Source organism: Crocuta crocuta, unplaced genomic scaffold (genome assembly GCF_008692635.1).
Source record: "Crocuta crocuta isolate KB4526 unplaced genomic scaffold, BGI_CrCroc_1.0 scaffold546, whole genome shotgun sequence".
Classification (NCBI taxonomy): Eukaryota; Metazoa; Chordata; class Mammalia; order Carnivora; family Hyaenidae; genus Crocuta; species Crocuta crocuta.
This window is the reverse complement of record NW_027527441.1, coordinates 1,657,843-1,681,681: the sequence shown is the minus strand read 5'-3', so window position 1 is coordinate 1,681,681 and position 23,839 is coordinate 1,657,843. Positions and strand designations below refer to the sequence as shown.

Sequence of the window (23,839 nt, the reverse complement as noted above, 5' to 3'; positions counted from 1 at the left end):
AGAAGATCCGCAAGATCACCATAAGAAAAATGGCACAAGGACCCAAAGGGAAACCATTCTAATCAAGGGAAATAGGAATTAAACTTCAACTAGACGTCGTCTCATGGCAATTCTCAATTGAGATGCAATGGGAAAGATATTTCTGGAAATGATGTAGTGGTGAAGAGCTTGTTTCTTGGTGGAGATTATGGAGTTCCCATATATAAATTTCCTTCCCTGAAGTCATCAGGGAGTAGAGCAAGTCTTGCTACACAGAGCATTCTATTTTTTTTTTCCTGTTTTGAGCTTTAATAACCACAAGTCAGACAATAATCAAGTCTGAAGAAATAAGCAAGTAAAAAACCCTGTAGAATGGAACCAGGCTACTACCCCACATAACTCCAAATGAGCAAAATGACCTTGGATATGCCTTAGCTCTGTTCAGGGCTCGATTCTGAGAAGACGCTGTGGGGCAGGACAGACCCACATGTGCCTTTTCACCTTAGCTGATCCACAAACTGAACCAATATTTACACCTTCCAGAATGTTCCCAGATTTTGCTGCAACCCTAGCACAAATATTCCAAGACAGTTTGATTCTCTTGTAAATGTAGGTCTAATATGTATTTTCCCCTGTAAGATGTGATTTCTAAGATGTGAAACTTTATATTCCAAATAGTCCTTTTCTAACCAACTCTCTTATGCCTGAAATTAGACACCTATAGAAATAACCTTTTAATTTCAGGAAATTCCTTATAAGTTGATGTACATATATTTCAAAACACATGCCCTATTAAGTCTTATCAGTCATTTACACCTCAGTGTGAACTAGTTTAATTGGATATTTTATGCAGAGTCATATTTAATGAGAAGGAAAAGGAGGCAAAAAAACATTTGTTAGATTTAGGCAAGTAAATAACATTATTTCAAGTCCTCTAGTAACTTAATGTAAGACACATGGTTTTTTTTTTTTAAGTTTATTTATTTTTGAAAGAGAGAGAGAGAGAGAACATGAATGGGGAGAGGCAGAAAGAGAGGGAGACCACAGAATGCAAAGCAGGCTCCAGGCTCTGAGCTGTCAGCACAGAGCCCAACATGAGGCTCAAACTCACAAGCCTGAGATCCTGACCTGAGCTGAACTCGGACATTAACCAACTGAGCCAACCAGGAGCCCAACCAGGAGCCCAACCAGGAGCCCAGACATGTGATTATTAAAAAAGGACTCTGGAGTTCAAACATACCACATTACTGCCTCAGATTAGCCCAACTAGCAAAAGAAGTCGTATATATCCAGTTCTGTGTGAATACAAATCAAATGTACTTGGGGGAGAGAAAAGCGGAGGAAAAAGAGAAAGGCAAGGAGAAGAGGAAGAAGAAGGAGCAGTGATTGCTGTTGCCAAATTTTTCTCCATATTCTGTACGTGTGCAGAGCACCCTGTTGTTAAGAGCGGGCTAATTGGGCAAAATGACCTGGTTGAAATATATCTCTGCTCAGTAGTACTGACGAGCCGCAGTGACAGTTTCTATACTGATAATAAGTGATGTGATCCAGACATCGGTATTGCATCTGTATGAGGGGATAAACTTGAGTAGCAAAGGTAAAACAGAACAAAGTAGCAAGTAACAAGCAGCAACTAGACAACTCGTTTCTCCTCTCTGGTGTATGAAAGAAAAGAAATGCTCACAGGTTAGCCTTTCAGGGGCTGTAAAGATGTGAGCATTGGTTGACTTCTGCTACTGAGAGGGAGCTACGGGAAGGCAGGGGCTTGTGTTTACCATGCATCTACATTTAGACAGTATGCAACTGCTTGGAAATGAGCTGTTGAAAAATAGCTCTTAAAGATAAACTTCGGGGAACACATTTACAAACACTGTTTTGCCAGCTCACAGGTTTGTAGTGGAAAGACCTCCAAAATACTACATTAATATCCTTGCAACCACTGAAAGTGGCTTTTCCCAGAGTGTTGAGTGCGTCTGGTAGTATTGATGATGATTTGGTTTGGATGGTTATATACATATAATAATACATATTTTTAAATATATATAATATAAATTAATGAAGAAGTTGATTATTTTAATAAATAATACAACATGCCTTTAGTTTGAAAGGAATATTACATCAGGTGAGACCAAGTTCATTTATATGTTGAATGTGTGGGTTGATTAAAATATATTAAGTTCGAAAAAAATTAATACTTGTGTAGGTGTAACAAAATCATGGTAGTGATACATTAATGAAATTTGGAAAGCATACATTTGCACATGCACACCAGGCCATAAACTATAGGAGGCCAAGTCAGCAAGCTTAGAGGCCTTCATCTTATTTTTAGCCTCTTGTGAAAAGTGTAGCACATAGTGGGTGTTCACTAAATATGGAATCAATCAATACTAAATGAAATTTATTTAAAAAAATTAAGTATGTTTATTTTGAGAGAGAGAGAGTGTGCACATATGTGCAAGTATGCAGGGGAGAGGAGAGAGAGAGGCAGAGATATATCCTAAGCAGGTTCTGTGTGCTGTTAGTATAGAACCTGATGTGGGGCTTAAAGCCACAAACTGTGAATCATGACCTGAGCTGAAATCAAGAGTCCGATCTTTCAGTGACTGAGCCACCTAGGTGCCCCCAAATATGAAATTTTAAAAGCTATGTTTACTTCTACTGTGAGTTTGGGGAAATTATTTATTCTTTCTGAACAGCCAAGTACACATCTAATAGAAATAAAATGATAATAGTTATCATCCTCCAATCCCACAGGGCTATTGTAAAATGCAAATACAATGATACAAACATAAGGGCTTTGTAAACTGCTGAATACCACACAAATTCAAGGTAATTTTACACTGAGTTCCTCATCCTGGTTTCATGGATTGGTAACATAGGTGAATGACTTATCATTTTCCTTAGTGTTAGAAACCATACATGTATCATGAAAAAGTTTCGTGCTCTTAGAGCACATTGAACATTTTGTTCGAAGTGCTACAAGAAATAGAAATATGTGATACAGATTCATTTCTCATACCCTGGTCTGGTGGCCGGTGCTGGTTCTTAGTATTTTACCAAACCCATAAATAGTTGGACAGTTTTAGAGGCAAGAGAATGTAGATAACCTTACTGTATGTACATGTATGTATATGTGTATTTACAGATATGAAATACATGATTTAGCTATGAACATTAGAAGTCTTTCAGTGCTCATAGTAATTGTCATCTTGAAAACGTGCCCATGTACCACCAGGATTATCTTGATCAGTTAGCTTTGGTGCAATACATAAAAAATGGCCACTAATATATTTTGCCACTCTTCTCATTAAGAAGTAGATTCTAGGGTGCCTGGGTGGCTTTGTCCATTAAGCCACCGACTTCAGCTGAGGTCATGATCTTGCAGTTTGTGAGTTTGAGCCCTATGTTGGGCTCTGTGCTGACAGCTCAGATCCTNAGTTTATCTGCTTTTAAGAAACTGAGTCAAAAGGTAGCATCAGATTTAGGGAGTCCTTCATGTTGTTTTCCTACAAAGCAAAACCTCTTTAGGAATCCAAATGACTTTTTTAAAAAAAATTTTCTTTAATGTTTGTTTATTTTGGAGAGAGAGAACACAAGTAGGGAAGGGGNCTATGTTGGGCTCTGTGCTGACAGCTCAGATCCTGGAGCCTGCTTCAGATTCTGTGTCTCCCTCTCTCTGCCCCTCCTCCATTTACAATCTGTCTCTCTCTCTCTCTCTCTCAAAATAAATAAACATTCCAAAAATAGATAACTTGGCTCACAGTCAGGAGATTTCATTCACTTCAATCATAATAATTCCATATAACTTATGTGTTATGTATGTTTGCTGAAGTTTTCTCCTTCATGTTTCTTAAATCCTCAATTCATACAGATAAAACAATGGATCCCTGAAAAATAAATAGCTCTTTTAATGGAAATATTATAACTTCAAAAAAGCAATATGAATATTGATGAAAATATCAGTAGCAACATGGGATACATTTTTTTAGCATATGGAATCAAATGGGGCTGTGTGCTTTATTTTTTATTTTATTATTATTTTTTATTAAGTAGGCTTTCATGCCCTGTACAGAGCCCAACACAGGGCTTGAACTCATGACCCTGATATCAAGCCCTGAGCTGAGATCAAGAGTTAGATGCTTAACTGACTGAGCCACCTGGGTGCCCCAAGGCTGTGANAGAGAGAGACACAGAATTTGAAGCAGGCTCCAGGCTCTGAGCTGTCAGCACAGAGCCAGACGGGGGACTTGAGCTCATAGACCGTAAGATCATGACCTAAGCTGAAGTTGATCGCTCAACCGACTGAGCCACCCAGGCTCCCCTCCAAATGACTTTTTTTTAATAACAAGTACAAAACAGTTTTCAAGTAAAACTTGATGTCATCAAGGAACCATTCAAAGTTGTTCTTTTCCTAGCAAAAATGAGGTATAACTCACACTAAAAGAAGCTTGTAGGATCAGCTGACAATTTACTAACAAATATTATGCTCAGAACCTTATCCCTAAAATTCCTTTACAAGCGACACTAATGAATATCGCATGTCATATGGAGAAGAAATCCAGTTACTAATGGGTGCATTTCTACCGATAGAGTAGAAATTTGGCATTAAATCTGGATAAAGTCAGATAAGAAGTAAATCAGCTAATATGTCATGAGAGGGTCACACCTAAGAGATAGGCTCAACAACTTCCTGTTCTTTTTATCAGGGAAAGCACAACCTATGGAAGAAAATACTTTTGGTTTGCTTTGTAATTATTTTACAAGCCACAATGTAGACTACTACGATGGGTCCATCGGGCTTGGCACGGATTGTGTGGGCTGTATACCCACTCTGTGTGCAGGGGGAAAGGTGCTCCTACAAGAGTAAACTGCAGGAAATGTGGTGGCCGGTGATGTGCTTTATTCAGCGTGCACACAAACCCTGATCATTGGCAAGAGCGTCAGTTCTTAACTGTTGAGTTAATGCTTTCATCATGTTGCTTGAAGCAGCATATCAATTTTGCCACACTGACCATCTGGAGAATGGCAATCGCACATGAGTTTAAAATCTAAGAGAAGGTTCAAAATATTGATCATTAGTTCTGAAATTCCAAGAGACTATTTTTATTATTTCAAGTGGCTTGGTCGAGTGACAATACATTCACATCTTGACATATATCTAAATATATCACTTCACAAGCACCACACAACACATTTTTTTTTTCAGTTCTTTTTTTTGGGGGGGATAGTTGACATACATGTTACATTTGCTTCAGGTGTACAACGCAGTGGTACAACTTCTCTGTACCTTTTGCAATGCCCACCACAAGTATAGCTACCATCTGCCACCGTACAATACTATTACAACATCACCAACTGTATTCCCTATTCTGTGGCTTTTATTTTCATGTCTTACTCATTCCATAACTGGAAGCCTTTATCTCCTACTCTCCTTTCCCCATTTTGCCCACTCCCCTTTCCCCTGGCAATCATCTGTTTGTACTCTGTTTTTATAGGTCTGATTCTGCTTTTTGCTTGTTTATTTACTCACTTGTTTTTTTAGATTCCATATATGAGTGAAATTATATGGTATTTGTCTTTCTCAGCCTGACTTATTTCACCTAGCATCATATCCTTTAGGTCCATCCATATTGTCTCAAATGGCCCAAGTTCATTCCTTTTAATGGTTAAGTTATAATCCATTGTATATGTATAACACGTCTTAATTATCCATTCATCTATCAATGGACACTTAGGTTACTTCCGTATTTTACTGTAATAACAAACACTGCAATCAACATATGGGTGCATAGATCTTTTCAACTTAGTGTTTCCATTTTCTTTGGGTAAATGCCCAGTACTGGAATTATTGCATCATAGTATTTCTGGTTTTAATTTTTTGAGGAACCTCCATACTGTTTTTCACAGTGCCTTTGCCAATTTGCATTCCCACCAACAGTGCATGAGTGTTCTTTTTTCTCCATATCCTCTCCAATACTTGTTGTTTCTTATCTTTTTGATTTTAGCCATTCTGCCATATGTGAGATGATACCTCATTGTGGTTTGGATTTGCATTTCCCTGATGATGTGTGATGCTGAGAATCTATTCACGTGTCTGTTGCCCATCTGTAGGTCTTCTTTGGAAAAATGTCTATCTGGGTCCTCTGCTTACTTTTTTTGTAATTGGATTTTTTTGGCACTTTATACGTTTTTTAAATATGTTTTGTATTTTAACCCTTTATCAGATATATCATTTGCAAATATCTTCTTCCATTCAGTAGGTTTTTTTTTGTTTTGTTTTGTTTTGTTGATTGTTTCCTTTGTTGTGCAAAAGTTTTTTATTTTGATGTAATCACAATAGTTTTTCCTTTTGTTTCTCTTGTCTCAGGAGACATACCTAGAAAAATATTGCTATTGCCCTTGTCAGAGAAATTACCACCTGTCCTCTCTTCTATGATATTTAAGGTTTCAGGTCTCCCATGTAGGTCTTTAATTGATTTTGAACCTATTTTGGTGAACGGTGTAAGAAAGTGGTGGAGTTCCATTCCCTCACATGTAGCTGTCCAGTCTTCTTAGCACCATTTACTGAAGAGACTATCTTTTCCCCATTGTATGTTTTTAACTTCTCTATTGTGGGTTCATTGACCATATAGGCATGAGTTTATTTCAGGACTTTTCTGTTCTGTTGATCTGTGTCAATTTTTGTGCCACTACCACACTGTTCTGATGACTGCAGTTTTGCATTATATCCTGAAGTTTGGAATTTTGATATTTCCAGCTTTGTTTTTCTTTATCCAGATTGCTTTGGCTACCTAGGGTCTTTTATGAAACTATACGAATTTGAGTATTATTTCTTCTAGTATTGTGGAAAATGCCATTGGTATTTTGATAGGGATTGCATTCAATCTATGCATTGTGTTGGCTAGTATGGACATTTTAGTAGTATTAACTCTTCCAGTCCATGAACATGGAATATCTTTCTATTTGTTTGTGTCATCATCTACTTCTTTCATTAATAAGCAAAATGTTTAATTTTAAGGCAATATGCATGGATTTAAGAAGACTTAATTTGGGGTGCTTGGGTGGCTCAGTCAGTTAAGCGTCCGACTTTGGCTCAGGTCATGATCTCACGGTTTGTGGGTTCGAGCCCCGTGTCAGGCTCTGTGCTGACAGCTAGCTCAGAGCCCAGAACCTGTTTCAGATTCTGTATCTCCCTCTCTCTCTCTCTCTCTGACCCTCCCCTGCTCACACTGTCTCTGTCTCTCTCTCTCTCTCAGAAATAAATAAAACATTAAATTTTTTTTAAAAAGAAGACTTAATTTGAATCGCTCAAAATAACTGAGAGTTGAGACTTATCCCCAAATTGTAGGCATTAGAGAAAAAAAAAAATATATCAATAATAAAGTAGAGATATCATCTTTCAGTTTCCTTCTAACCTGAAACATTCAAAATTCTTTCTTTGGAATGTAAATGCTTGTGGTTTTGCCCTTTGATAAGGCACTAAAAATGGGCTTCGGAGAGAAATTACTTTGAAATTCAAAGTCCATTTAAAAACCAAATATTCAGAATTATCCATCAGAGATACCCAAGCTGGTTTCCACTCCAATGTCCTATAATTATAGTTTTTTAAAAAGGCGTAAACAAACTAGATTTTGTATCTGACCAATGTATCATCTATTCATTATTGAACCAGATACATTGTAGATCCTTTGGTGAAAGTTTATAAACTGTATCACCCTTTTAGTAAGACAAAGTATTTTTATTAAAAATATGTCCACTGATAATTGGGAAAGGACAAAACAGGAAAAGAGAGCTTATAAGTGATTGTCAAAGGTTAAGTCTTGGGGGAAGGCTCTGATACAAAGGGCAGCATGCGGAATTCTTAGGGTATTAGAAATGCTCTTCACACTTGTAATGATTATACAAGTTTACACGTGTCTAAAAATTCATGGAACTCTATGCCAAGACAGGGTGAATTTCATTATTTGTAAATTTTTAAAAAATAACATAAGGGGCACCTGGGTGGCCCAGTCGGTTAAGTGTTGGACTTCACCTCAGTTAATGATCTCTTGGTTCATGGGCTCAAGCCTGACATCAGGCTCTGTGCTGACACCTCAGAGCCTGGAGCCTGCTTCAGACTCTGTGTCTCCCTCTCTCTCTGGCCCTCCTCAGCTTACATTCTCTCTCTTTGTCTCTGTCTCTTTCTGTCTCTCTCTCTCAAAAATAAAAACATTACATTTTTAACAAATAAATAAAATAAAATGAGTCTCTGTTAGAGTGATACAGAATGAGGTGTTCACTTGTGCATCGAACTCTCATTAATTTGTCTGAAACATTGAAAAACATTTTTCCTTTTTTGTACAATTGATTACAAAAACAAATCAACTTGCTTCTCACAATATCCTAGAGTTAGATGGAAGAGAATGAGAAAAGATATTAGAAGAAATAAAAACAAAAGTGGAGTCATGAAACACATGAATTTTTTGAACGACTTTCCTGTACGGTTAACACTCCACCTGGCAAAGTTCTCATTTCCGATGCATCCAGTGTGAAGCAGCACATCTGGATTTAAAGAGCACAGTTGTTCACAGAAAGAGATTAAGAAGCAATGGATAAACTATTCTGTTACTATACACATGTCTATATATTAAAGTTGCCTAATATTTCTTCCTGAAATTACATTTTGTCTGGCATTCAGTATTTCAGTGTATTTACCTATTTACCTCTTTAGATACAAACTGGGAGATGACATGAGTAAAGTCCCAATATTCTTCTCATAAAAGAATATTTACTTAAAAAGTGCTTCCGGTACTAAAGCAGTTGGTCAGACATTAGAATGACTTCTCTCATGGAGAGAAGTTGAATTTAAAGCCTTTTTTTTTTTTTTTTTTTTTTTTTTCCAAGCAGCACAGTAGCTGCGGTGAGGACAGGACTATGGAGAGAACAGGGGAGTAAGAACCCTAAGGCCTGGCTTCTGTATTCCGTTCTGCCATGAATGGGATGAATCAGAATGACAACGGTTGTGATGATGATCATGATGCTGGTAGTTTTCTTTGTCCCAAATCCAAGAAGGTTGAAACTGGATTGGAAGAGATTGAACCTAAAAACCAAGGACTCTGCTCAGTTCAATACACAGGGATTCTTAAGCATCGTATAAAGACAAGGGGTCTGAAAAAGGAGAGTGGTGATACTTACACAACAATGTGAATGTGCTTAATGCTGCAAAGTGTCCGCTTAAAAATGGTTAAAATGAGGGTGCTTGGGTGTTTCAGTTGGTTAAGCATCTGACTTTGGCTCAGGTCATGATCTTGAGGTTCATGGGTTCGAGCCCTGCATCGGGCTCTGTGCTGACAGCTCAGAGCCTGGAGCCTGTTTCAGATTCTGTGTCTCCGTCTCTCTCTGCTCCTCCCATGCTCACACTCCATTTCTCTCTCTTTCTCCTGTCTCTCTAAAAAATAAATAAATATTAAAAATTTTAAAATTAAATGCTAAATCTTATGTATATTCTACCACAATACAGTAAAAAAAGACATGAGAACAACACAAGCAAAGAACAAACCTAAACAGGACTCTCAGACATTATGGGAATTTCTGTTCTTTATGAGAATTTACTCAGGCTGAACCCAGGTCACATTCAGCCCACTGTTTGGCATGAGGAATCTGCCACACCTCAAAAACTTTCCAGCAATCATCTTCATTTTTATCCTCCCCTCTGCAGAAGAGACCTCTCAAAGCCCAGACAACACTTCGACCAGGTACGACAATAAATTTGCCACTAAGTCAGCCATGTCCCCAAGGCCTGGTATCCTGGCAGGAAGTCCTGAAATGCCTTGCTCTGCCAGTGCTGTGCAGGCTCTTTTTCCAGGTCTTTCCTGCACATTAAGAAACCTCATTTTGCTGTGTCTTTGTTGCACAATGCAGGAATTTTTCTTTTCTTTTTTTTTTTTTTTTTTTTTTTTTTTAATTTTAATTTGCCCATAGTCAGGCATGGTTATACCTAGAGTAAAATAAAATGACAGCAACAGAATTAGTTTCTTCTCCTTCCTGTATTTTCTTCTATGTGAAGGGAGCTTTGTATGATGACACTCAAGGTCTCTCATTGTCTCCTCACTCGTCTCCAGAATTAACTTAATCGGTTTATTCTGTTTGGAAAGAAGTGAGGAATGCGTAGCCAGCCTCTTCCTACTTCCTCTTAGAAGCATTCTTGCTCACACAGATTTTGCACTGTCTTCTGTTCCTCCTTGTACATTTTCTAGGGATCTGCCTCAGTGAGGGGAGATGCCTGAGACTGAATCTGTCGAGTTTCAGGTTTAACCTTAGGAAGCATGGTGTGTATGACCAACATTCTCAAGTTTCAACTTTTTCAGGAAATAAAGTCAAGATTTATCCTCACCCTAATCCCCTTCCCTCACTCCATTTGTTTCATTTTCCTAGCTAGTTTAGAACTTAGGTAGACAAGAGAGATGCTTATATGAACTCATCAGAAAATCCTGACATTTGCTACATAGATTGATGAGTTTGAAAAAGAGGGAACGAGTAAAAGGTGGAAGACCTTAGTAAGTGAGGAGTAATTGAGGGTTTTGTTGCAGACCTGCAGTAGGTAGGTTGAACTCTGGAAATGCTTTACTGAAATGCACTGGGAGGGGTGCTCAGTTGGTGGAGCATGCAACTTCGACTCAGGTCATGATCTTGTGACTCGTGAGTTTGAGCCCAGCATCGGGCTCTCTACTGTCAGTGAGGAACCTGCCTCGGATCCTCTGTCTCCCTCTCCCTCTTCACCTCCCCCACTCATGCTCTCCCTCTCTCAAAACCAAATAATTAATTTTAAAAATACAGTACGTTGGGCATTCAGTAGATGATGTGTAGGACTTGCCCTTCATCTCTAAAGGCACACAGACATCAGCAAAAGCATAGGCCTCAGTAAGAGGGACAGTGTTAGCAAAGGTTTGGGCCTTCCTGAACAGTGAGCAAGCCTCAGCAAAGGATTGAGCAACAGCAAAGAGCAAAGAGCGACATCTCAGCCCAAATCCAGGCAGCAGACCTTGGGAGACTTACCGAACCAGCTGGCTCCTGACTATACCAGCAGAGACTCAGCCCTGTGCCTGTACAGGCATACTGGGTGCTGCGGATGGGGCAGCCTGGCGTCCCAAGGTTTTGCAGGAAATGGGATCCCCACTTGTCCGGCATTCACAGAGGTCTCCGTAGGCAGGCTCAGACACACAAGTTTGCAATCACACAGAAAAGAGTTTTACTGTTTGGTTTTTTTTTTCACATTGGAGGATGGGTAATTTTTGCTGCTTTTAAACAGAAATGCAGATGATTTCTACAGAACTCTAGTGAGGTTCTAGCTGTAAATGCCAAATAAAGTGTCAATGAGTGAAACGACAAGGTGCTTTTTTTCTTTGCATTTTCAAATAAGCCACAACAGCAACAGTAGCAGCAGAAGTGGGTGGTGGGGAATTGGTGAGAATGGAATAAAAAAAACATTGATAGCTGTTGAAGCAAGGAGTCGGGTGGATGGGAGGTAACTGCATGATTCTCTCAACTTCTGTGCGTTTCGATGTCAGGCCTAAGCAGGTGGCACTAGCTCTTATGTCTAAGGGGCCAAAGAGAAAATTGTGGACAGTCCACTCGAATTCAAATGGCTTGTCTACAGAGTCTCAAGTTTGATGCCTATAGGTTAAGTTCCTGAGACTTCCAGTGATGAAATGGCTGTTTACTCATAATATATGAATCTATCACACTAGGCAGAATCCATCCTCAGTATGTCCCTTGGTTGACAAAACCATGATGCCCAGAGAAGAAATTAACATGTGTGAATATGCCGAATGGAAAAAGAAAGACACCTGAGATAATTGTCTCATCATGGATGGGCTTTAGTGGTCAATGCGACTGGACATAATTGGGAATATTAAGATAGGAATTAAGTTTTCAGCTTTGAGTCTGGTGTTAATCTAACAAATATATTTTTGTGGCCTTTTTTGGGGTCTTTGCAGGAAAACAATGACCCTGCACACCCTTGGCATCAGGAAAGTACCCAAAGTTTTTCTACTTGCTTTGCGGTGGGATGGGGGGGGGGGACAGGGGAGGATAGAGAGCACCTTCATAAAACCAGGAGTAGGCCTGTCCTCCTAGAGAGACCTCTTCTTTTCCCAAAGAGGAAGCGCCACATCTTAGTTGACCATGAACTTTATGGTTAAAATGAATGGGTTAAAAGAACGAATAGTGAATTCTTTAGAGGGAGTGGGGGAATGCTACTTCTTTCCTAGGTTTGGTTTCTGCTTTCATATGGAAGGTGCTCCATTAGGACAGCACTCCACACTTCTATCCATCTCTTCATTCATCATTCCTTCCTTTGCATGGAGAGAGATGTAATTGCTTCAATGAGTTAGAAGAACATGGGCACAAGTAGCTATGAAGTCATTAAGGCCATTCTTACCTATCAGATGTATGATAGAGTTGCACCTCTCTTCACAAATGAGCTTTGGTTAGTATTGACTCTTTCCTCCTGGCACAAGGACCAGACAGAGCCTTTCCAGCAGCCAGCAGGGTGATGTTGAGTAGAGCCCCCAAATAACCCTTGATGGTCATGTTGCCCAAGCCTCTGTAACTTAGAAAGGTTTGCTGTTATGCTACCATGCAGCTTATTTTAATTGAAGCAGAAATTAGTTCCTAGAAATGTTCACATCAAAAACTAAACTATGTAGGGGCACCTGGATGGCTCAGTCGGTTGAGCATCTGACTTTGGCTCAGGTCATGATCTCACGGTTTGTGGGTTCGAGCCCCATGTCGGGCTCTGTGCTGACAGCTCAGAGCCTGGAGATTGTTTCGGATTCTGTGTCTCCCTCTCTCTCTGATCCTCCCCTTCTCATGTTGTCTCTCTCTCTCAGAAATTAAAAAAAACAACAAAAAAACTAAACTATGTAGCATTGTCTTATTAGAGCCCAGGTAATGAAGAGGGGGGCATCTAATATTGAAGTTTGGAAGTATTGTGAACCATTTTCTTCAGTGACAGAATATTTGGTAAAAAGCATCACCTGCAGTAACTCAAAAAGCAGATAATGTATCCAATGAGCTTGCAGGTCTCAGAGAGGAGGTTAGAAAATAAAACATTAGTACCACATGTTGCTTACTGTTTATTGCATTTGAAAAGATACAGCAGAAAATACGGACTAGTTGGCGAGAAAAAATGAAAATACAGAAGGGCCATGTAGGATCAGAAAGGGCCATTACTTCTTTCTCCAAAAGGCAAACTGTAAGTCATAGGAACTCCTTGTGCAGAAAATCTGAGAAACTGATAAAAGTTTCAAGGATTTTAGTCATCACAACCATTATTAAAACTTGAAAACAAATGTAGATTAAAGTAGCATCCAGTAAATCCTTTCAGTTAGACAATGCAGCTCAGGGAATTGAGGCCAAAAATGTGGTTCTGACCATAGAGCTTGATAAACTCCAAGTACTTATTGGTAAGTTCAGACAGAGAGGCATGCCTTTGGGGGAAAAAAAAAACCTGTAATTTTGCCTATTGGAGTGTGGATCTGCCTAGAATCAAATAGGAAAAATAATGTCTTTTTTTTTTTGAGAATTATACTGTCTGGTAAAGTATGAAATAATACTAAGATAATTTCTGACTCTTTGACACTTATAAAAAAAAATCCTTAAAACCCTAACCTCCCATGAGCGAAAGTAAACTGAAAAAGAGGCTCTGCATCTCAAGAGGGAATGTTCACCGATGTTCTCTTCAGATGTGGTCAAGGAAAATAATAAAGAAGACCTTTCCAAAAGGCAGAGTGAATTGCCATAGAAATTTCTGGACAGTGAAGTCTTTTCTAGGAATCAGAATTGAAGTATGATCAAGGAATATTACCTCCATCAGGGAAATGGGCCCATCTAGCATCTGCTGAGCAGGATTTAGAATCACTGTGAACTAGTGATACAGAATGTCTTCTCTTCCTGAGTTTACCCTTTCTGAATGGCAATGCTAGGCTGTCTTGTTTATGTTTCATGGTTATATAGTATATGTGCAGATGGAGGAAATGAGGATGTGGGGAAATAACTTATCTTTCTACTTCATAGGTGTCTGCAGCAAGAAGAGACCTATCTGGGTTGACACAAACGTTTCTCTCATCACCTTTGATGCAGAGGCTTCCATTCCACCCACAGATCCTAGACTTGACTGATCCTTTGACTAAAAGGGACTTTGGTTTGCCTCCCTAGGGAAAGAGGTAAGTCTACTTCTGTGTAGAAAGGATAGTGAACCAAATATTTGGTGGCAAGAACAAACTACGAGTTTGGGGGGCTGTTCACAACTGCTGTTCTTTTCATTCCCTGAACATGGCAGGACCAAATTTTCCTACATACATGGGTTTCATTTGACCATATGGCTTGTTTTTCTCAATATCATATGGGAAGAACCAAGGTGCATCACTTCCACTAACCAGTTTAACAGCCAGTGTGCTTCCCCAAGCCCTCCTCCCCATTGCCACAGATATTGGTAGTGGTCCAGATACTGGCTACTCCATCGTCTTGGGTCTTGGAGTGAGTTGCATCTGAAGTACATCCCTAAGGCTGACTGAACTAGAAATGCGTGTGGGCGGGAAATAAACTCAGCCTACGCTGCTGATGCGATAGTCCTGGCCACTTCTCTTCCCTTCTTCTTGGGAGCAAACCTACCCATAGCAGGTACATGATCTGCTCCTGATTACCACAAGTCTTACAGATTCAGTGATGCCTGGGGGTCACGTATCAGAAAGCTCACTGCTGGGGCACCTGGGTGGCTCAGTCAGTTGAGTGTCTGGTTTCTGCTTAGGTCATGATCTTGGAGTTCTTGAGTTCAAGCCCCATGATGCTGACACATCAGAGCCTGGAGCCTGCTTTGGATTCTGTGTCTCCCTCTTTCCCTGCCCCTCCCCTGCTCTCTCTCTCTCTCAAAAATAAACAAAAATTAAAAAAAAAAAAAGGAAAGAAAGCTCACTGCCTACAGGTATAAATTAATCCTTCAACTTTGCCTTTATAAGAAATACAAATGAGTTGGCCCTAATCAGTGAATTCTTTGTTTTATTCTCCATTGTTTCAACATTCAGGTATAAAAGAGGAGAGTTGAATTGGGACACATCAAAAGCATTGTTTCCTAAGCAACATTTGCTTTCCAGGCACTATTCTAAGTGCTTTACATATAGTGTCTTACTTAATCTTAACAACTACCTTACGAAGTAAGTTTTATTACTCCCACACCCACACAATCCTTACAGATATTCTTAATATTAACAATCCTTTACAGAGGAGGAAATGGAAATACAGAGAAGTTAATGACCTTGTCCGACAAATTTATTTCATTTCTTTTATCTTTATGATTCCCTATTTTGTTAAATAAGAGGGGATACTATCAAATTGAAGGACACATTATTCTTTTTATTTGTAAAACCCTCAGAGACTTTTTGTTTGATTTTCAAATTCTGCATTATATTTTCAGGAGAAAAGGATTTATGATCTTTAGGAATCTGTCAGCTTTGTTCCCCGAATAATTAATTTGCTAAAAAAGAATTCCAAGGAAGTAAAGGAATCTGCAAATCTAAAAAATGTACTCATTAAGAGGCCATCAAAACAGAAAAATTAGGAACTTTGGAACCCTTCATATTGCCTGTTATAGTCAGCATGCAGTGAAAATTTGATTTCACTTTGTCACTGAGTCATTAGACAGATTACACTTTAAAAAATCTTTGAATCTCCTTGTTGATATGCATAGATACAGATATAGGTACTTGTTGAATAATCAAATACTATTTAGATGTGTACACGTCTTTGGAGCTGAACTTGTAAGCAGCATGGACACCCATCCTGGCTTCCCTAGGTGTCCACACAGTCCTGGACACTTTCAAAGATGTCCTGGTATGAGCAATAGATTAATGATCCCCCTAACCATATGCCATTTCTTGGTTTGCATGCAAAAAGCCATAACCTATATTCAGAATAATGTATTACGGAAAATCAAGAGATGATTATCAGCTAAGGGAGAAAGAATAAATTCTTAATATATTTTCTATCCAGATAAAATTTCAGTGTGCAATAAAGGTGTGGTTCTTGTAGAGAAAACATCAAAGGCATTAGATCTGATTCTTGCGTAGTTTCCAAGGCTGATACTATAATAGATTTGATTAACTAGAGGAACATTGAGAGAAAGGGAGTGTGTTGTGGGGCGAGGCCAGGGGTCCTTTATCCCTTATCACCTATGTATTTTTGGTAAAGAAAAAGGAAGCTGATTTACCTTACCCTCCCAAAGGAATCCCTGATCTAGTTTGGGTATGCAGTTGATTAAGACTTTAAGACTACGTAAACCCTCAAAACAATCAGGCATGATCACATTTTCATATAAAAGAGTTTTAGCTACCAGCCTGTTCTCTAAATATATATATTTACAACCTTATTTGTAACCTTCTTTCCTAGTATAAATTTACCTTGCATTGGTCTGGAGCCAGAATTTCTGACAGGTGGAGTCAAGCAACTAATGAAGTTAGTGCTCCAGCTGCATTTGCTCCTCAGGATATAACCCCATTAAGTTATGTTAGATGGAGGGCGAGTCTTCAGCATAAAAGGGTTATGAAAAGAAATGCAATTAAGTAGGTAGGTGGAAGCTCAATATACTGTAAGTTCCCAATGTTGGAAATTTCCATTGTTTATACAATTTTGTCCTAGAACTTTCTAAATAATAAATCTGTAAGTACCTCCTTAAAATGTTAATCAGGATAATACCCTTGATCCTGACTCCTTTTCCATCAACATCTGCTTGATGAATCAGACATGAAGATAGACCAAATAGTTTTATAATAGACCATTATATATTTGATACAGTCTCATTAGCATTCTTATAAATCTTTTAAAGGTCAAGAGGTCTCATATGTATCTTAGCTCTAAAATGTTATATGATATATATCAGTCATTTAATTTTTCAAGAATGAGGGTATAAATATTAAAGGACCCCACCATTAAGTAGCATATTCAAGGAAAATTTTTTTCTGATAATTCAGAAATAATTCACCTAGGCATATTTATAATTCTATTTCAGATTATTTCCAGTATTTAAGGTCATATAGATTAGTGATCTGAAGGTAGGTAAAGAAATAAGCCATTGGCAATCTCTCATATTTGTATGGTGTCTTCATTTTTCCAAGGATATTTTATATACATTAGTTTATTTGACCCTTAATATAATAATCTAAGTTAGGCATTTGCTGTCTTCACATTTTTTTCTTAATATTTTAGAGAGAGAGGCTGCAAGTGAGCAAGGGGCAGAGAGATAGAGAAAGAGAGAAGCAGGGCTCACCTGAGGCTCATGTTTTTACCCAAAGTGGGGCTAACGCTCACCTAAAGTGGGGATGGGCTCACCAATATAGGACTCAAACTCACCAACTGTGAGAGCATGACCTGAGCTGAAGTCAGATGCTTAACAACTGAGCCACGCAGGATCCCTGTCTTCACTTTTAATATGAGAATATCCAGGCCTAAAATTGTGTCCAAATCACACAGAGCTAAGACCCCAAATCAAGTCTTCTGCTTCCAGGTCTAGTTAGTTTTTTTCAGAAAATCACTGTTCTGTGTTTAGTTGTAATATGTGTTTAGAAAACTCAATGTGTATTTATGTTTGTTTGACTTTTACTAGAGGCCTGGTGTTTTTCTGTGTTCACAGAGGAGATAAGAATCACCACCACAACTTAATTTAAAATTATACATTTTAGCTACGCATAGTTCATATGGAGTGATTGCTAGGACATATTGAAATCAACATATTTTCACCACATAACACAGAGGACTCCATGCTAAGATGAAAGGAATAATAATCATTGTCCTTTCTTATTTATTCATCCAGGTGAATGTCTCCATGTTTCATGACTGCAGGTCATGGAATGGGCATTATTGTGTTCAAACACCAATGGTACAAGCACTCAATAAAGATCTGCACACTTGAGCATCATTGCTGGCCTTCTCAACTCTTTGCCTTGACTTATACCAAACCAGTAGCTTTTTACCTTATACAAATACAGAAATATTGGTCACCGTGACCTGTTTTAATCCTCACTTGAAAGTGAGACCAGATTTCCCACTCAGCTCCTATTAAATACAATGTTCATCTCTGGCCCTTTGACAGAACAGTAGCTATGCAGCTGTTACATTCCATTTTAGAGATGCCCGTCAAGGCAACAGTGGAGAGACTCATACTTTCTGTACATTTATCACTTTAAGATGGAGATGAAAATGCTCTGTGTAAATGTAAGTTATTATCAACCATTTACAGGACTAAGGACTTCCCCAATACAGGCTGATACCAGATACGTTATTAGTTCTGAAGAACCCATTACAGTTTATGGTGTCAGTGATCTGATGAGAGCATATAATAGGGACATCATCTCTGTGACCCAGCAAAATATCATTTATACCTTCGATGAGATGGAATAAAAGACATTAAACTTATGAGATATCTTAAGGTACAAAAAGAATGGTAGGAGAATATTGGGTGACCTTGTGAATCCAGTCCATCATTGTTACCAGGGACAGTAATAAAGGCTCAAATGGCAGATATATCCACTTAAGTGTGAAGCCTTTCCAAAATATCTGGGAGCCTGCATAGATAATTAAAATAATCATAAACCACTGTATGGTAGAAACCAACCACAGCATTAATAATCATAGAATCAGAATTTCCACAAATCCCTGGGCTAACCATCCAGCCATCATTTCTTTTTGTTTTGAGTCATACTGCAAAATATAGTCCTTTACTTCTCCAGTTCCTCATTGCAGAAGATTAAACATACAAATAGCCATTTTGCATACTCTAAGTTTAAAGTTTATTTGTATATGAGTTTAATGTATGTTTATTATACACCCCCTCCATACTTATATTCCCATGCATCTATCCATCCACCTGATGGAATTCACCAACGCAGGACTGGTGAGGGAGGGTTCATTGTATCTTTTCCTCAACCATGTTTATTTTTTCTCCTTTCCTCCCACCAGCTTTCTTTTCACTGCTATGAATGTCACACTGATTTCACTTTGGGGAATCATTTCTGCATTTCTCTTGATCTGTTTGAGCTGTATCTCAGTAGACACCAGAAGGGAGTCAGAACCAATATCCTTAAGGAGCGGGGCACCTGGGTGGCTCAGTTGGTTAAGTGTCGGACTCTTGACTTTGGCGCAGCTCACATCTCCCCATTCCTGTCTTCACATGGAGTTTTAGCTCCACGTCAGTCTGCACTGAATGCATGGAGTTGGCTTGGGATTCTCTGTCTCTCTCTCTTTCTGCCCCTCCCCTACTAACATGCTCATGTTCTCTCTCTCAAAATGAATAAACATTTTAAAATAGATATACTTAAGTAGCAATACTGATAGAGAAATTAGGTCTTAGTGTGAGTGAGAAACAATTTGGAAGAAATTTAGGGGGAAAAATCCCTTCCATAGCTCCATGTTTCCTACTTCATTTATATTTACTTCAACAGGAGCAGGAACTATATAGTGTGAAATATTCTTTCAGAGCAAACATGCTGTCTAGAGGGGGCAGGGTCATATGCTTTCTAAATAGTTAGCCAGGAAAAGAGTCATTATATTATCTGTCAAATGGCAATGGTGATGGTCTGCCCAATCATTACTATTATTATTGTCATCATCATCATATTTGTGTCCCTTGGTCTCCCAAAACTTTACATTTTTGTAGATTATAAATACTTTTTTGTATATAAGTTCAGAATCTCAAAACCTCTATGTAAGGTAGACAGAAGTTATTTTCTGTATCTTATAAAGAATAATATTAGGACACAGAGATACGTAACTTGTCACATAGTTTGTAAGTGGCAGAGAAGAGATTTGAAACCTCATTTTTCCTAGAGCCCAAACTTGTCACTACCCTCTTACACCACCTCCAAAGACAGTTTGTGGTAAGGACCTGGTTAAAGAGTCAGATGTTATTTGAAAATGCAGTCTCTCATCCAGAGCATTTGAATAAGCCATTCTGGCCATCACCTAGCATTTCTGAGTGCTACAGAAGCTAACACCTTGATCGTTAAGGATATTCTGGAAATAGAGAATTGTGATTATTTTAAGGGGAAGGGTAAGTTATAGGAGGAGCTAAGAGGTTATGAATGATCAAAGGGTAAAACCAAGGGACAGTCTATTGAAAACAGTTTGGATGCTCCTTATACAATCACATTCTACTAGTTTCACACCCTCATAAGTTTATGTCAATCCACATTGCACCCATGATTGTTAAGAGGTGGGAAAATTGCTGTGTTCCCCAGATCATTTTCCTAGAAGGGAATGCTGGTGGAGATGAGGTGGAAAGCTTGGCCCCTGGGAGAATATTTGCAACCTTGATATATCAGTGCTATAGAAAGTTCTTTCATCAGTACGTATGCTGTACGAGTTTGTGTGTGTGTGTGCACATATATACATATGCATATGGGTGGTAGGATAGAGTTCCTCTAGCTCCCTTCCACACCCCTTCCAGCAACTCTATTTGAAAACTCAGTGCTGCTTCCAAGTATGGGGCAGGGTTGACTAACAAAAGTTATGACCCTTGGTTGCACAGAGAGGAGGCCAGGAAGCGGTGGAAAGTGGAAACTCATTAGAGCAAAAGCAGATGATCTGCTAATTGATAGAAAACAAACCAAATTTCAAATCTAGGTGCCCCTTAAGTCCCATTTTATTCATAATCTCTTAGTCACCAGGGCAAAGGAGTTCTCTTACCCATATCTCCTATAGTTAGTATCAGGGCAAGAAGCAGGTCTTCCCCTCCCTTCCCTTCCCTACCCTTCCCCTCCCCTCCCTTTTCCCCTCCCTTTTCCNCCTTCCCTTTCCTTCCCTTCCCTTTCCTTCCCTTCCCTTCCCTTCCCCCTCCCTTCCCCTCCCCCTCTCTTCCTTTCCCTTTCTTTCCCTTCCCTGCCCTTCCTTGTCCTTCCCTGCCCTTCCCTTCTCTCTCTCTTTCTCTCTCTCTCTTTCTTTAAAATATTTTTAATTTTAGAGGCTCCTTGGTGGCCTAGTCAGCTAAGCATCTGGTTCTTGGTTTTGGTTTAGGTCATGATCTCATGGTTTATGGAGTCAAGCCGTGTGTCTGTCAGTGCAGAGTCTGCTTGGGATTCTCCGCCTCTGTCTCTCTCTCAAAAGAAATAAACTTAAAGGAATTTTAATGATAGAATAGGTTTATAATTACAGAAACATTGCAAACTTAGTGCCAAGAGGTTTAGTATACCAGCCACCTAGTTTCCCCTATTGCTAACTTACTATGATAAACTTGTCACAAATAAGCAATCGACACTGGTATGCTACTATTAACTAAATTTTACACTTCATTCTCATTTTGCTAATTTTTCCCTAATGTACTTTTTCTGCTCTAGGACCCCATCCAGGTTATGACTTTGCATTTAGACGTCATGTCTTCTTAGTTTTGTCTGCTCTATGACAGTTTCTCAGACCTTCTTTTGAGGAGTAATGATGAGCTGTTTTGTAGAACGTTTGTTAATTTGGATGTGTTGGATGTTTTCTTATGTTTGGACTGGGGTTGTGGGCTTTTGGAAGGAAGACTAAAGAGGTGAAGTGCCACTGTCATCACATCATATGAGGTCTACATGCTATCAACATGACTCCTTGCTGATGATGTGAGCTTTCTTCTGGCTGATGACGTGAGCTTTCACCTGGCCTAGAGAGTGTTGGCAAGGTTTCTCCCTGGAAAGATACTTTCCCCCCTTTACTCTTTGAAGGAAAGTCACTTGACATCACTCAGCCCTGGAAAAGAATAGTACAGCTCCACCTCCTAGATATTAGAGTATCTGTATAAATTATTTGGGATTCTTTCAGTTTGAAAAAGTTTCTTTACATCCAACAATTCTTTTATCATAACTCCACTGGTGACAATGACAATTTTTGTTAATTGAAAAATGTCTTTGTTTTGCCTTTATTTTTGAAGGATGTCTTTTGGGTGAATATAGTATTCTAGGTGGACAGTTTTTTTATTGGCTTTCAATATTTTCATAGTTCCTTGCATTTTATTCTGGCTTGCATTATCTCTGATGAGAAGTTAGTAGTAATTATTATTCCCTTGTAGGTAGCGACTGCTTTCAAGATTTATCTCTTTAAATTTGGATTGTGGCAATTTGACTGTGATGCTCTTTGGTTTTCTTTGTCTTTATCTAGGTTGTTTTTTCTTGAGTTTATTGGATTTATGCATTGACAATCATCAACAGATTTGGGAGCTTTTTGGCTATTATTCTTCAAATGCTTTTTTAAAAAGCCCTTTTTTCTTTCTTATCTCCTTCTGGGATTTGAATAACAAATATCATTGGACCACTCATTACTGTTGCAGTGGCAAATGATACTTTGTTTTTATTGTATGTGTTTGTATCTTTGTTTTATCCCTATGTATTTAAATTTAAATAGTTTTATTTGACCTATCTTTAAGCTTACTGATACTTTCTATATCTAATGTCCAATTTGCTCTTAAGCTCATTTCACTATAGGTATTGAATTTCCACCTGTATTTCCATTTTTTAATATAGTTTCCATTTCTCTTTTACAATTCCTTACTTATTAACTCTTTGTCGCCACCTTTTCCTTTAAGTCATTGGAGATATTTATGATGAGTCTTTTAAAGTCTTGATATGACCATATCAACATTTGTGTCCTATCTATGTATTTGTCTGTGTTAACTTTCTTTCCCCCTGATTCAGAGTCATATCATCTTGCTGCTTCTTATATCTAACAGATTTTTACTTGGGGGTAGACCTTGAGAATGCTACATTGCTGAGAATCTGATTGTCAAGCTCAGCTCATTCTGGTCAGGGTTTGGTTTTAAGTTTGGCTGGAGTAGGTCTGGAGTAGCCCACCTCCTCAATGACTTTGCTAGAGGCCAGGATCTCAGCCAAAGAGTAAGTGTGTTCAGTGAGGCCTTTCCACTCTGGCTAGTTAGAACTCCGATGTCTGCCAGTATTGTTCAACTCCCAGGATCTCTATTTGGCTCACAGACCCCCAATAGCTGTTCTCTAGAGATCCTGAAATGCATTTCTTAGATATGTACAACTTTGTATTTGGCCAAAAGCATAAGGGGGGGAGGTTCTTTCTAGACTTATAGAGCTCCTTATCTATGCAGCTCCCTCCTCTTTGGTGCCCTGAGACACAGATAACAGTCTTCTCAGAAATTCTGGACTTTCATGTCTCTCTCCTGACTGACAAGACTGCTACTCTCTTGTATTCCACTTCCTTTTAAATTTTTTTGAAATGATTTGTTTATTTCTGAGAGAGAGAGAGACAGAGAGACAGTGTGAGCAGGGGAGGGTCAGAGAGAGGGGGAGATACAGAATCTGAAACAGGCCTCAGGCTCTGAGCTAGCTGTCTGCACAGAGCCCAATGCGGGACTCAAACTCACCAACCGTGAGATCATGACCTGAGCTGAAGTCGGACACTCAACCTACTGAGCCACCCAGGTGCCCCTTGTATTCCACTTCCTTGTATTATGATTTGGGTGATGGCTCCAGGCAGAAGGTCTGGTGAATTGAGAGCTCACATTATATATTTTTCGTATCTCAAGTATTATATTCCTGCACTGTCTGTTTTCCATTGTCTGAAAGGAATTGCCTTATACATTGTGTCCAAATATATGGTTCCTTGTGGTGAAATAAGTACAATATTGGTTATTTCCTAATTACTTAAACTGGAAGACTTGTTTTGATATTTATTTAGTCACTCTACCAATTTGGCCAGTGTTTCTAAGAATTCCAGAGCTACTGTTTCCTAAGATACTAAGATACTACTATAAATCTTTGTCTTTATTTCCAATGCACAGCAATGACCAGTAGATATATAAGGTTTAGCAGATTCTGTATTACAAAATATGTGGAATCCA

At 38.8% G+C, this 23,839-nt stretch overlaps 1 protein-coding gene across 2 annotated transcripts in view; it reads left to right on the top strand.

Annotated features, from left to right (window-relative positions):
• The window catches only part of LOC144228768 (uncharacterized), a 616,547-nt gene that overhangs the window by 551,943 nt on the left and 40,765 nt on the right, over positions 1–23,839 (top strand). For both annotated transcript variants that reach the window (XR_013334260.1, XM_077760677.1), the window contains one exon: positions 14,035–14,183. Coding sequence is in view for 1 of the 2 variants with exons in the window: in XM_077760677.1 (XP_077616803.1) it covers positions 14,035–14,175 (141 nt within the window). In the remaining variant the exon portion in view is untranslated. The remainder of the gene's footprint in view (positions 1–14,034; positions 14,184–23,839) is intronic.